At 56.3% G+C, this 13,855-nt stretch overlaps 1 protein-coding gene across 3 annotated transcripts; it reads left to right on the top strand.

The window, feature by feature from the left end:
• Positions 1-492: 492 nt before the first annotated feature.
• On the top strand, positions 493-12,555 carry PLEKHO1 (pleckstrin homology domain containing O1). 3 transcript variants are annotated; one of them, XM_032093432.1, is made up of 7 exons: positions 493-778; positions 1,581-1,727; positions 8,720-8,860; positions 9,110-9,214; positions 10,001-10,102; positions 10,565-11,334; positions 11,414-12,555. In XM_032093432.1, exons 1-6 carry the CDS (start codon positions 752-754, stop codon positions 11,330-11,332), a joined length of 1,290 nt encoding a protein of 429 aa, XP_031949323.1. In that variant the 5' UTR covers positions 493-751; the 3' UTR covers positions 11,333-11,334; positions 11,414-12,555. The 3 variants fall into 3 exon arrangements, with proteins under 3 accessions (XP_031949323.1, XP_031949322.1, XP_031949324.1); XM_032093431.1 differs by having other exon boundaries at positions 10,565-12,555; XM_032093433.1 differs by lacking the exon at positions 493-778 and adding an exon at positions 1,067-1,488 and having other exon boundaries at positions 10,565-12,555.
• Positions 12,556-13,855: the final 1,300 nt, after the last annotated feature.

Genomic DNA, 13,855 nt, shown 5'->3' with positions numbered 1-13,855 from the left:
ACACTCAGACAGTTCTGCACTTGCAGGACATGAAGGAGATGGACAAAAGCCAAAAAAGGGCATTTTTTTAGGAAGCCAAGTGCCTTCTCACTTTTGGAAGCCATGCTCTGAATCCTGCTGAATCCCAGCTGTCAGACCCTCCGTGCTGGAAGCGACCCCCTTCCCCCAGCCCCCTCCCCAGGAGATCTCCCAGCTCCTCTCTCCAGAGGGATTTGTTCACACTTCCCAACACCTTTCGGGGAGAAAACCCTCCCAGTGCCACCCGGCTGCTTCTCCCTCTCCTAGGAAGTTTCCCGGTGACCCGTGACACCGCCGGGAACGCGGCTGGGCCCCGGTGGGGGACACCAGGCAAGGCACTGCCCTCCCCGCGCCCGCTGCCCCACGGACCCCGTGTCCCCCCGGTGAGTCAGAGACAAAGAAGAAAAACCCTCGTGGGCTGCGATTCGCCCCGTGCCGTGAACCCCGACGTCACGGGCGCGCGGCTATAGATGGAGCTCGGGAGCCCGGCGCAGCCCAGCGCAGCCCCCCGAGCTGCGGGATGGTGGCGGCGGGGGGGGACGCGGCGGCGGGGCTGGCGATGGCTCAGAGCGCCGGACCGGGCGCCGTGTAACGGGAGAGGGCCCTGAGCCACGCGGGGCGAAGGCGGCGCGGATCGCGGGCGCAGTCCCGGGTGTTCCCCCGCGCGAGGAGGCCGCGGGAGCCCCTCTGCGACCCCCCCGCCCCAAATCGCCTCCGAGCGCACCGAGGAACGATGAAAAAAAATAATTCTGCAAAAAGGGTGAGTAGAGAATCGGTTCTTCGCCGGGGCAAGGCAAGGTGAGGGAGGCTCCGGGATGTTGTGGGGAGGGGGGGCTTGTCTCTTTGGGGCCGGTTGTTCGCTTCGCCTCTGCTCCCCCCCGCAAAAAGCGCACAGACCCCCGAGCAGATCCAAAGAGACCCAAACCCTGCGCCCGGCCCTTCTCCTGCCCCTGCCCAGCGGCTCTCCTGCCTCCCGCACCCGCCACAGACACTGGGTGATGTAGGCAGGCAGTTTTCATCTTGGAACACAAGGAAACGATACAATCCGGAGGCACCATCAATCCGCCGCTCTGTGCCGTGCTGTGTGCTGCACCCAGCGATCCGATCATCGCTGCCTATGGAGACGCCTCTGATATAAACCAACCATAGATTTCACCTTTTGGATTAATTGGGCATAAAAAGCTCCGAAATGCAATTTTGACCGCAGTAAAAAACCCAGCTGGTTTAAATTCCGCCCATCCCCCTCCTGTTCCCCTTTCCATGGGTAAATGCCCGTTGGATGAGGCGATAGAGACACCGGCCTGTCTTATATAACCACGGAGGGAACCCTGCCCGCTCCTCGCAGCGTCCTCCCGGTGCTGCCGCTGTCGCTTCGTGTCTGCAGCACAAAGATCCCCGTGGAGTGACCCCGGGGAAGGACTCGGTCCCGGCGTCGGCGAAGAGAGGGGCCGGAGGAAGGGGGAGACAAAAGTTGGGCAAAGAGGGAGGGGGGGGAGAAGAGGAGTGTAAAACCAAGAATAATCCCGTTTTCCCCCATTTTCTTCCCTCTCTCTTTGTGTTAGGGGCACCAGGATGGAAACCAGCAACCTGTGCAGCCGGAGAAGGTCGGCTGGGTGCGGAAATTTTGCGGGAAAGGCATTTTTAGGGAAATCTGGAAAAACCGTTATGTGGTTCTGAAGGGAGATCAGCTTTACATCTCGGAGAAGGAGGTAGGATCGGTTTCAGTTTCCTTTCCCATCCCCCCTTCCTCCCTTTGCATATGAAAAGGAGCAGCCCCGGCCCTTCCCAGCGCCCCTCCAGCGCCAGCCGGGCCGAGGAGGTTCCTCGGGGGCTTCTCTTCTCCCCGCACTGGCGCCGGCGGGGCCCGGCCGAGGTCGGGGTCGGTGTCGGCTCTGACAGCGATTCCCCCAGACAGCTCTGCTGGGAGACATTTTCCCAGCGAGGAGACACGAAAGCATTCACTTAGCGAGAGTTAAGCCCTCAAACCTCTTTCCGCCGCGGCGACAGCAATGCCGGCTCCCTTCTGTGCCTGTCCTCCGTCCTTGAGCCCAACACTGCCTTGTTCCCACCTGCTCCCTCTATTTGGAAATAACTCCACTCTCTCTACTGGAATCGAGCCATTTACAGGTCGATCTCTTGTATTTTTCCCCCACGCCAAGAGAAAAACGGGGACATTTCGCCCCGGATTGACATCCTGTTGTAACACGTGCTCCCTCCGCTGCCCCTCGTCTCCTTGCTGGGGTTTGGGATTTAACGTGGTGTTGACATTGGAGGTAATCAGATGTGACTGTCAGGCTGAGCCAGCACCTGGCTGTCCTTGCACGGCCCCCCTGTGCTTTTTGTCTCCATAAATCCATGAGAGAGAACTCCCCAGGCCAGAGCCCTTCTCCCTCCTATCCCCTTGGACATCCCAGCGCTGCACTGGGCAGAGTGGTGCCCACAGCAGGCATGGGGGTTGCTCCAAGTCAGGGAATTTGTAAAATCCTGGTCTCTCTGGGTTTCCCCCTCAGTGGAGGTCATTTCCTAACAGACGGTGGTTGGATGCACGGCTGCCTGGTTTCGCTCTGTCAGGACCTGGAGAGAGGAAGGGACAATTTGATTTAAGGCTGGTTGAGCCATGGACATGGCACAGGCAGAGGACCAGGGCTTGTTACAACAGAGAAATGGCCTAAAAAGTGGACTGAATGGCCAGGTCATGCTGAGCTGCTTGCTGGCATTCCAGAGCTCGCTCCCATTAACCTCCTGGCTGCTCCAGAGCCGGAGAGAGACACAGGAACAGGCAGTAGATGTCTGCAGGATGGGGGTATGGTGCCTCAGGAATACTCAGGTAAAGAGAGGTGATGAGAAAAGGTTTAGGGACTGTGGACAACGCTGGTGGTAGTGAGACACAAACCCCGTGATGGATCTACAGATACATTTACAGATCAGGAAAGTTGGATGGATGTGAGTGGCACAGAGCCAGCGGCACAAATCCCCCGTGGCTGTGGCCCTCCCAAATTTCTTAGCAGTAATGCAGAACAACACAATTGGACTGCTGGGATGGAATTGGGAGTAGGCTGGACTAGTGAGAGCAGGTGGTTCAAATAGTAATCAACACAGGCAAGAGGTGCAGGGAAAAGACATCTGTCCATCCCTCCCAAATATGTCCAGGTAGCTACAGCTCGAACCCAGGTGTGCTGGGAGCCCCAGAGAGGCTGGAGGGGCCATGCGGAGCCTGTTGCAAACAAGAAGCTCTTGTGTTTGTGTTTCATACGGGGAAAAACTCACAGCTGGGCCTGAGGTGGCCCCGGGGCTCCACGTGTGTGTGAGAGACCATAAATAACACGCAGCAGCCGCTGCTGAGGCTTTATATGGAAGAATCTGTGGTCGGCAGAGATGTGGTCACAGAGATGACATGTGCTGCTGGTGTGCACTGAGGTGACTCTGTGCCTGTGGCACAGAGGAATACGCCAGTGTCAGGGGTCTGGCATCCTGGGGGTCTCATTGTAGGGAATCCCGAGGGGTTCCTGGGGGGCGTCCCAAAACTTCCCGCTCACAGGGTCTCAGAACGGGCGGTGCAGGGTTTGATACCAACGGGGGCATCAGCACTTAGCAAGGCCAGGACCCCTCCCAGGCCCCAGGGAAGGCCCACGTGTGGCTCCAAGCTCTGCTCCCAGAGCACCTGCTGTTTCCTGGCAGCGCCTGTCGCGCTCAGCGGCTGCTCCAGAGATGGTTTTGCAGGTGAAGCCACATTCCCGGCCCTCTCCACCATCTTGGAGCAGAAAGGGTTAAATCCCAAGGCTCCTGGAAGCTCCTCGGCTCTGCCATGTGCTCATTAAATGAATTCAAACCAGACATTTATTTACTTGTGCCTGAATTTCTCCATCTGGGAAGCAGGGCAATGAATCCCATCTCCCCAAAGCACATGGGGAAGGGGAATTGTCTGTTCCACACCGGGATCCCCTGGGAAGGATGTTGGCTAGGGGCAGGTGTTGATGCTGCACGAAGAGACCGTGGAGCAGAGCTGAGCATGGGCTGAGGTCTGGAATGGGGAGATTTCCAAAATTTAGACTAACAAAATCCCATCAATATCCACGCTGATTCCTCCTGGGAATCTGTGTGCTTTTCCAGTTGTCTGCCTAGGACCTGGGCTTGCAGGTCAAAGACCAGCCCTGATTATTCAGTTTTGTCAGGAGAATTTGGGAATGCCTGATAGGAGCCTGGGCTTCTCCCTGGCAGAGCCACGTCTGTGAGGAGAGGAAATGTAGTTTTTCAGCCCAGCTGATGGAAAATGCTAACAGGGTGTTTGAGTCCTGCCCTTTGAAAGCCGTGGGACTTGTCTGACACCTCCTGAAATGGGAGCTTGAGGCTCCGGCCATGCTCACTCTGCTCCCCCACGGATGCTGAACTCTGTGAACTCACACCAAAATCCTTCGTTATTCAGCGTTTGGTCATCGGCCAAAACCAGCTCTGTAGAGAAGAGCTGCAGCAGGCTGAGCTCTGCTGAGCACACCGCCACCTTCTTAGCTCACTCTTGCATTCTTTCCCCTCGCTCTCCTCACGACGGTCCCTCCCCCCGGCACATTTCTGGGAATTGTTCCCTGTTCCTGGCCCAGCTTTGTCCCTGCCTGCGCCGGGGAGCAGCGGCCGAGCTGACACAGCTGGGCTCGGCACTTCCTCGCAGGAAGCCGGGGGCCGCCAGCCGGCTCGAGCCCGGGCGACGAGGGGGATGAGGAAACGCTTCTCCTGAGCGTTCCCTTGTTTGCCACCAAAGACATCGGCTCAATTAGCACAAGAGCACTCGAGGAGGTGCTGCTCCTCACCGCTCCTCGGTTCCAGCTTGGCACAGCTGGCGAGGGGCTGGGGGTGTGTTTGCATACTCGGTTCTCTAGTGCTCCATGGGGTGAGTTTGCCCCCTACACAGCACAATGGGATTTTAGGAAGAAATTCCTCCCTGTGAGGATGGTGAGGCCCTGACACGGGCTGCCCAGAGAAGCTGTGGCTGCCCCTGGATCCCTGGAAGTGTCCAAGGCTAGGCTGGATGGGGCTTGGAGCAGCCTGGGCTATTGGAAGGCTGTCCCTGCCATGAACAAGATGAGCTTTAAGGTCCCTCCAAAACCATGCCATGATTCAGTGATTCTGGGGAACCTGTGTCTCTGGTAGCCTTGGCGGTGACTCTTTGGAGAAGGGACTGAAGCAGCCACATCCTGCCACCATGCGCTCATCAGCTCAGGGCAGCGACCTCGCTGTGACAAAGACGGGAAGGTCCCGCTCATGCATGTGCATCCCTGTCCCAGTGACAGCCTGGCTTCAGACAGATCTGCAGGAAGCTCCGTCCCTTGCTGAGGTAGAGCTGCGCAGCTGGAGGAAGTGAAACTTTGGTTGCAGGCTACAAGGGGAACTGTCTGGCCCAGAACTGCCCATGTTTGGGTATTTGGCTCCACTGAGGGTCTGGAGGTTTCTGGTTACATGCTGAGCCACACTGTGACCTCCCCAGTGTCCCGTGGGTGCCTTTTCTGTACCTTCCACATTTCTCCGTGTCCCATTGCAGCAAGGAACTGCTCAAGCAAATCTCCACCAAAAATCCCAGACTGGTGTGACTGAGAATCTGCCCTTCCCCTCCATGCATGGTTTGGCCCCAAAACACAGCCCTGATCTGGGTCCAGGAGGTTTGGAGTCGCTGCCGGGGGCTGGGTGTCTCTGGGGCCGACCCGGGCGGGCAGCAGCTGCGGGGGAAGGAGTGCGAGGAGTGCAAGGAATGCAGCTCCTCTCCTCGGATCCGAGCAGCATCAGCAGTGTCAGCCTTGGCACAGGCAGTGACACCCCGAGCTGGGGCAGCTGCCAGGGGTGCGGGGCTGCATGGTCTCATGGCTGCAGGGAAATGTTCCCTGCTGTAGGGATATGGGGGATGCTTCGGATTCCTTTTCCATGCCTCGGTTTCCCTTCCCTCACCTGGCCACAGGTAGGAGCCAGGTGGAACCACAGGGCAAGGTTGTTTTGTCTGCCTTGAACAACTCGACAGCAATGCCAGCAGACAGCCAGGGCAGCACCTGCTGGGATTGATTCACCTTAATCCTTCCAATCCCCAGCTCCCTGCAGGGCATGGAGGGCAGGACCCACCTGCTGGTGCGGCTCTGAGATCCCTCAACTCCTAAGCCCTTGGCAGCTGTGGGGAAGGAAAGACCTGCTGGAAACCTCCTAGCTGGGAATGGTTTTGGCAAAATCAACCATCAACCTCCTGCTTCATCCCTTCCTACTGAGAACTGATAGCAGAGGCTGCTTCCTCCTGGGCACTGCCTGGGTGCTGGGACACATCCATCCAAATCCTCTTTGGAGAAACCTGGAAGGTTTGATTTGGATGGTCCCTGTCTCACTGAGAACATGGAGGTGACACCTCATAGGTTTGTCACCCACCTGCGATAGATGCAGTGACTGGGATTTCAGCTCTGTTGGCCACATGGTCCCAGTGGGTCTGTGGCTCCTCAGGGGCTGGTTTTGTCCTGTTTTCATGGAGAATGGGCTGCACGACTGTTCTCGGCCTCTCCTACCTCCAAGGCTGCTCTGAGCTGTCTCTCATGCCACCACCTCCCTCCTTTTGGCCTCAGCCTCCCACAAAGGACAAAAGATCTGGCAAGTGCCTCTGGAGTTGCCTTTCACCTTCCTTCTCTCCAGTTTCTCTCTGCACACTGGATGCTCTGTTACATCATCATGGGAGGGGGCTCGGCTGGCCATGCCCCTTGTGAGACACCCGCTGTCCTTCCTGTGCCCCCTGGACTTGCTGTGCCACCACAGCCACCTACTCCAGGCTGCTGCTGACCCTCTTCCCCCAGGAATCCCACTGTGGATGTTGCTCATTCCCAGTTTTAAGCATTTTATAACAGATCACACACAGGAGCAGGATCCCCTCAGTGTGTGTCCAAGGACAGTGTCAGAGCCCAGGCTCGTGTCATTCGGAGGCGTTTAAAGGATGAGCTGCACCTGCAGGGTGTTTGAACCAAAGACACCTGCTCTGTCCTGCAGCCTCCTGTGGATATTCCTGGAGGCAGGAGGTTGAGTCCCAGCTCTGTGAGCTCTGCAGAGGAAGGGGGGGGGGGGCTGGGGAAGCCCCAGTGACCCACATGAGCAAACATCTGGAGCAAGGGCTCTGATCTCAGCCACAGAGCACAGCTGGGGGCTCGGAGGGGATTGGCTTTTCCTGCTGCAAATGAGTCGGGCTGAATTCAGCTGGGATTCTTGGAAAGAGGTGGATTGTAGGATGGGAGTGGGAAGAGATCAAAGCCGATTAGCAGCGTGTAGGGAGGATGTGCAGCCAGACAGTCTCTGTTCTCACACCCAGACACAGGGGATGTGTCACAAGCAGGATGGCCGTGCCAATGATCCTGGGGACACACTCGGGAGCACAAGGACAAAGGACAGAGGGGAGCTGCAGTCATCAGGCAGGGCCAGATGGTCAGTTTATCCATGTCCCTGGTTAGGAAGCTGGTTTAGTCACCCTCTTTCATTAAATTCTATGGAAGAATCATGGGGAGTTCCTTCAGTGCTTCCCAAAACTGAGGAGGAAATGCACGAAATGGGGTGGAGTCCTTTCAGGAAATCCAAGGGCTCAGACCTCACCACCATCTGCCTTCCCAGCACCCAAGTTACACACCCTCCAATCCAGCCTGGAATGACTGGCTGGAGTCAGATTAAGCAGATGGATGTGGATTTGAGCCTGCTGCAGTGTCTGTAATGGACATGCAAGCCCGAGCTGTCTCCCACCCCAGTTTCTTACTTCCTTGTGTTTACCATGGAAGAGCAGAGCTTCCCTGCTGTAGGACTGAACTTGAGGATGGTGCACTAGGAGAGCGATGAAGAGGAAGGGTACGGAGAGCTTTGCCATCTCCCCTTTGCTCCAAGTGTCCCCGAGGGACGGCACTGTCAGGTCAGGGGTCAGCATCCAGAGCCCTACGTGCCCCCAGATCCCTGCCTGGCCCCCAGTGCAGCTGCAGCCTCAGTGGCCCTGTGCAAGCTCCATCTTTAATTTGAGCCTCTGTGACACTGATCCATCACCACGTACCTGTCACACTGTGGCAGTGCAGAGTGTTGGGAAACAGACCTGGAAAATGGGAGATCTTGTAAAGCGGTCAAGGGCTCAAGGGCTCTCTAAAGGACACTGAGAGCCTCGTGACAGCCTGGCAGCCCCTGCCCTGGGTGGTGGGTTCTGCCCACAGCCCCCTTCCAGGGCTGGGGCTCAGCGTTGTGGGACACTCTGGGACCGGCCGTGCTTCCCCCGGAGCCAGCTGCCAGCACAGGGTAAAAATAGGAAGTGCTAATCCTTATCCCTCCAGCTCTTGTTCCGCTGTCTGCAGAGAATAATTGTCCCTTTGAACCAGAGATGAGAGTCCACCTTCTCCAGCACCTCCCACCTCCACACCAGCCCCCTCCTGACACACAGGGCCCTCTCCTTGTGGCTGGAGTAAATCCTGCATGTTTTGAGGGTCCAGAAGCAGGAATGCTGTGTCTGATCACACCTGCGTGGCCGTTCAGCCTGCACCCAGTAACTCTGGGGGTAGAAGAGGCAGTAATTAACCTGGCAAAGTGTGATTTTCTTGCTATCCTTCTGAATATGCCCTGTCATTCCAGAAGAGACAAGTCAAAACCCTCATGTTGAAATCCTGCTGGCTGGAGCAGCAGAGCCTCTGTCTGACATCTGCAAAGCTCTAATTTTCTTGCTGTTTTGCAGGTAAAAGATGAAAAAAACATACAGGAAATGTTTGACCTGAGTGACTACGAGAAATGTGAAGAGCTCAGGAAGTCCAAAAGTAGAAGCAAAAAGAACCACAGCAAATTTACCCTCGCCCACTCCAGGGAGCCTGGAAACATGGTATGTGGGGCTCGCCCAGATGCAGCCAGCCCAAGAGCCACTGGCTCCAGGGGTGGGCAGGGATGTGGATGGTCCTGGGGGATGCAGGGAAGGGAGGGATGTAGATGGTCCTGGGGTTTGCTGCGTGGGGCAGGCAGGGTTGGAGGCTCAGCTCTGCTTTGCCTTTTCTGTAGAGGCCGCAGGCCTCAAGCTGGCCAGGGCCTGTCTCTGTGTGAGTTCCGGCACTGACCTGAATTCCCTCTTTTGTAGGCACCAAATCTGATCTTCCTGGCTGTGAGTCCAGAAGAGAAAGAGTCCTGGATTAACGCCCTCAACTCTGCAATCACACGTGCTAAAAACCGGATCTTGGACGAGGTGAGCAGGATTCAGGCTCGGCCCCGGCTCCCCTGCCTCAGCCTGGGTGAAGGTTTGAGACTGCTGGGAACAGCCCTGTCTTGGTGACACATCCACACAAAGTGTCTGTAGCAGAGCTCCTCCCGCTTCTCAAGGGGAGTGTGCAAGTCCCAGTTACACAAAGCAGCTTCTGCCGGGAAAAATAACAGAGCAGCTCCAGTTCAACATCCTCCTGGGGACACAGGGTGTACTCAGAACACCAGGTGGGCTGGCAGAGGCAGGTCAGGGTGAGCATTCCCGCATAGTTTCCTCCAGTGTGAAGGAGAACCTACCTGGAGCAGGTTGTGCCCTCGCTCCAGGGCTGACTCTCACATTAATGTTTCATGGCAACCCTTCCTCAGCTCAGACCTGTCTCAGATCTCCCATTCGCACTCAGCTTCCCACAGAGCCATGGCACTGCCAGGAGGCTCTTTCCTCTCCTGGATGGCAGCACAGAGCCTGTGGTGAAGGAAAACCAAGGTCAGACCATGGGAGAGGCTTTAGAGCAGGAAGCAGCATGGCAAACACCGGCAGACATGGCTTCCAGGAAAGTCTGTCACGGGAATCTTTGCAAACAGGTTCGGTTGTCAGCAATGACTTGAGCAGATCTGATCCCATCATGGCACAGAGGGGAGAGACCAGGGGAACACTGGGCTGCTTCTGAGGCTGGATTCCTACACCCCATTCCCTGCCAGTCTCCTCCTGATTACAGCTCCAGGAGCTGGGAATGGCTTGTGTTCTGTGCTCACAGCCGGTGTCACCCTGCAGGTCACCGTGGAAGAGGACAGTTTCCTTGCCCACCCGACGCGCGACAGAGCCAAGATCCAGCACTCCCGGCGCCCTCCCACGCGGGGTCACCTCATGGCTGTGGTAGGTACAACCAAGCCCAGATACCTGCTCGAGTGAAATTCCTTTTGAAGTGCTCCATTTGTAAATAAAGTGCAAGGAGAGCCTGTGCTGGAGCCCCATCCTGAACTGAGAGTTGCCATAAGGACAGCTTTGAGTCATCAGCTCTCGTCCTCTGTTCTCCTGGACCATTGCACTGTACAAACCTTCTGGCAAAGTCCCAGTTTGCCATCGCTGACACCTGCTCCTTCAGTTTCCCGCTGGGAACAGCCAGGGAGCTGCTCGTGGGTGAGCAGGGAGGGCTCAGCCACCATGCTTTGGGTCTGTGGATCTGCAGCTCAGCCAGACCCCCCGCGCCCAGGCTCTGTCGCTGGGTGAGAGAGCATTCCCACTCCCCCTCTGTAGTGTGTATCCGCAGTGTAGAGACCCTTGGAAGCACGTGCAGCTGTTCTGGTGCCAACGCAGCTCTGCTTTCTGCTCCTCCAGGCATCTACCTCAACCTCTGACGGAATGCTGACCCTCGACCTGATCCAGGAGGAAGACGCCTCTCCGGAGGATCACAGCACCTGCGAGGAGAGTTTCCGGGTGGATCTGGACAAGTCCGTGGCACACCTCACTGCTGGGCGGCGCCGCTCGGACTCGGACAACACCAAGTCATCGGAGAAAGGGCGGACAGGGAGCCTCCCGCGGCAGGAGGTGACCTCGTGGGACAGAGCTGGGCAGCGCAATGACTCCTTTGACAAAGGGACCATGTACACACCGCAGGTCCCCAAAAAGCTCTCACACTCAGAAAAGAATAAATGTGCCTCCATGGAAGAAATCCTGTCCCGACGGGACTCTTCCACGCACCGGGCGGTGCTGAGGAAGGGGCTGGAGGCTCAGTTTGCCTCGGCAGAGCCGGAGCAGCTGTCCCGGATACAGGAACTGGTTGCACTGAAACTGGAAAAAACTCAGGAACTGCTGACAGAGGTGAAGGGCTACGGGGAAGGCAAGAGAAAGACCAAGGATTCCAACACCAGCACCACCATCACCACCACCTCTTCTTCCTCATCATCTTCCAAGTCGGACTCTGAAAGGATCCTGCAGGAATCTGAGAGGCTGCTGGGGGAGGCTTCCTCCACCTGGAGCCAAGCCAAGAGGGTGCTGCAGGAGATCAAAGAGCTGAGGGACCTGTACAAACAGTTTGAGCTGCAGCAGTCAGACTCGAAGCCCAAACAGAGCTCACAGTCGCAGTTTAGGAAGAGCATGATGTGAAGGCAAGCCTTGGGATGGGAGGGAGGGACTGGGGAGGGTGGCCATCTGGTTTTCTTTTTTAATTATTATTATTATTTACAGTGTTCAAAAGAGTGAAAAGGTGCCTGTTCTCACCCAAATTTGCTTCTCAAAGCTTGGACCCTTCCTTTCCTCCATCGCATCCCTGATGAATCAACCCAGTGTTCCAATAAATCAGTTGCAGTTTACACCTCCTTTGTAAGAGCTCCCTTTGCACCGCAGGCCGCAGCTCCTGTCATGCTCCAAGGACAGGAGGGAGCACTGGTTCCCAGGAACTGCCCATGTCTGCCCGGAGCATCCCATGGGGCGGAGCTGGATGAGCCCTGGCATTGCTGCTCTCATGTCTGGGCTGTGTCCCAGACTACATCTCCTTCACCGGGACACTTGCCCTGTTCCCTCACCATCCTCTCAGAAATAAATGACATTAAAAGGTCAAAGAAGGTGTCCATCCCCACCACTGCCTGGAAGTCCCCATTGTCTAGGAACTCTCCTGAAGATGTGGGAAGTCCAGGCTGGTCTCCAGCATTACACAGGCCATCGAGGCATTTGCTGAGCGCCGCTTGCAGAGTCCTGGCACAGTCCCCTAAAGAACTTGGGGCTGGCAGCTGTTATTTTGGGGTCCAGACAGAGCTCTCCGGAAGGGCAGCAGTGACGCAATCCACATCCACCCTGATGCTGTCGGGCCGTGAATGCTTCACAGACCCCCTTGGTCCCGAGCAGTGGGAGGTAGCAGCGATGTGTCTTCCCTTCTGTGCAACCAGAGGATCAAAGCCTTGGATTTGACAGCCCACACAGGCAGCTGGGGGGGGTTGGGCTTTTTCCTTCTCATTTCTCTTTTTTTTTACCTTTTCTTTGAGCTGAAAAATCAGGGAGTATGTGCAGGAGCCGGACACTACGAGCCAATGGCAGTTTTGGTAGGTTTGCCTTGCTCACTCAGGTGTCACAGACAGCAGCAGACTCTGCTTGGGCTGCCCAAGATCTGAATCAGCCCCACTGGAATGAAAGCTGAGCCTGGAGCAGAGCTCAGATCGTCAGCTCACGGGCTGGCTCAGCTTTCACACCCACAAGCAGGACGTGGCTGTGTCTCACAAGTTCACTCGTGGTAACACCCAACTGTTCCTTGTTTTTTAAAAGGAAACCTAATTCCCTTACCTACATGGCAAATAGTCCATGAAAATATTAAATCCACAGAGTTACTTCCTGATCATGGTTGGTGTTTTCTATTTCCTTTCCTGGCTGCGATGACAAGATTTTTTTTAATTAAAGAAAAAATAAAACCAAACCTTAAACCTTTCTCAATGAGTTTGGCTTAACCAGACTCCAGTGATGCTTCCAGGGATAACTTTCAGTGCCTTTCCATGTTGATGAACTGGATTGCTCCACAAAATTTTTTGCAATCAACCACTGAACCTCACTTGTGACCTCCTGCATCCCTGGTAGTGCCAGCAAGGTGCTATATTTGTGACTCCCACCCCAGCAACTCTCCTTGGATTTTGGAATGCTCATTGCCATGCTGCTCCAAGTGGAGGCCTCTGAAAGAGCCACCACACATTCCAGGAAGGGCCGAAAGGTCACCACGAGCAGGTGCTGGTGCAGCCACCCCTGGCACACCTGAGCAGCCCTACCCTGCTCTTCAGGGAGGCCCTGAAGCTCCTAAGGGCTGTTTTGGAGGTCTTGTCTCTCTCCTCACCCCTCACAGCTTTTCCCCCTCTGTTTCCCCGCCGCCTCCCGCCAGCCCCCTGCCTGGCCCCCTGCCCTTGGTGGCATTCCCAAAGCCTCTGGCATGGTGCAGGGAGCCCTACGGAACTTCAAAGCCAAGGGCAGCACAGACGTGGCTTTGTGTGTCACCCCCAGTCTATCCATGGTCTATCCATGCGGGAATAACGCTGCACAAAGGGGCCGTGCTCGCCCAGCAGCGGAGCAGCCATCTGCCATTCCCAGAAAGGGCCGGTATTGTCCAGTGTGGCAATTATGTTGGCTCTGGAGACAAAACGCTGGATCATTACAGGAGTACAGAGCGCCCTGGCCGGGTGGTGCACAGCAGAGAAGTCTGAAGCCCAATAATGGCCAAGAAGTCTGGGTTCTGCCCAACTGTGCCTTGAAAACATGTACAGAACAGGGAAAAGGGGGCTGGGAAGGGGATTTCCCATTACACTAGAGGGAGACGGGATTGGGACTGGATTCTTAAGATGTAGGCAAAGCGTCTCCTATAAAAATAGCTGCAATTTGCTCAACACATGCTGAGGAGCGGGCGAGCGTGTGCTGTGCTCGTCAGCTGGCACTCGGCTCCAGTGCCTGCACCCCCTGCCTGCTTCCCAGCACAGCCAATCCCCGGAATGCTCCTGCTCCCAGCCAAATAAGGACCGCGGGGCGAGGAACCCCGGCTGCATGCGGCACACAGGAGCCCACCCACCCTCCCAGCCAAAGCGCCTTTTTTTGGTTATTTTCTCCCTCTCCGCCTCAAAAGCAAACCCCCTCTGCCCTCCCTCCCTCCCTCCTTCCTCT

This window comes from Corvus moneduloides, chromosome 29, assembly GCF_009650955.1.
Source record: "Corvus moneduloides isolate bCorMon1 chromosome 29, bCorMon1.pri, whole genome shotgun sequence".
Taxonomy (NCBI): Eukaryota; Metazoa; Chordata; class Aves; order Passeriformes; family Corvidae; genus Corvus; species Corvus moneduloides.
The sequence above is the reverse complement of the archived record's forward strand: the minus strand, read 5'-3'. Positions and strand labels throughout refer to the sequence as shown.

Coding starts and splice junctions, on each gene's coding strand:
- PLEKHO1 (XM_032093432.1), top strand. CDS start 752: ATGAAAAAAAATAATTCTGCAAAAAGG. Junction 1,728..8,719: donor TTTACATCTCGGAGAAGGAG/GTAGGATCGGTT, acceptor GCTGTTTTGCAG/GTAAAAGATGAAAAAAACAT. Junction 9,215..10,000: donor AAAACCGGATCTTGGACGAG/GTGAGCAGGATT, acceptor GTCACCCTGCAG/GTCACCGTGGAAGAGGACAG.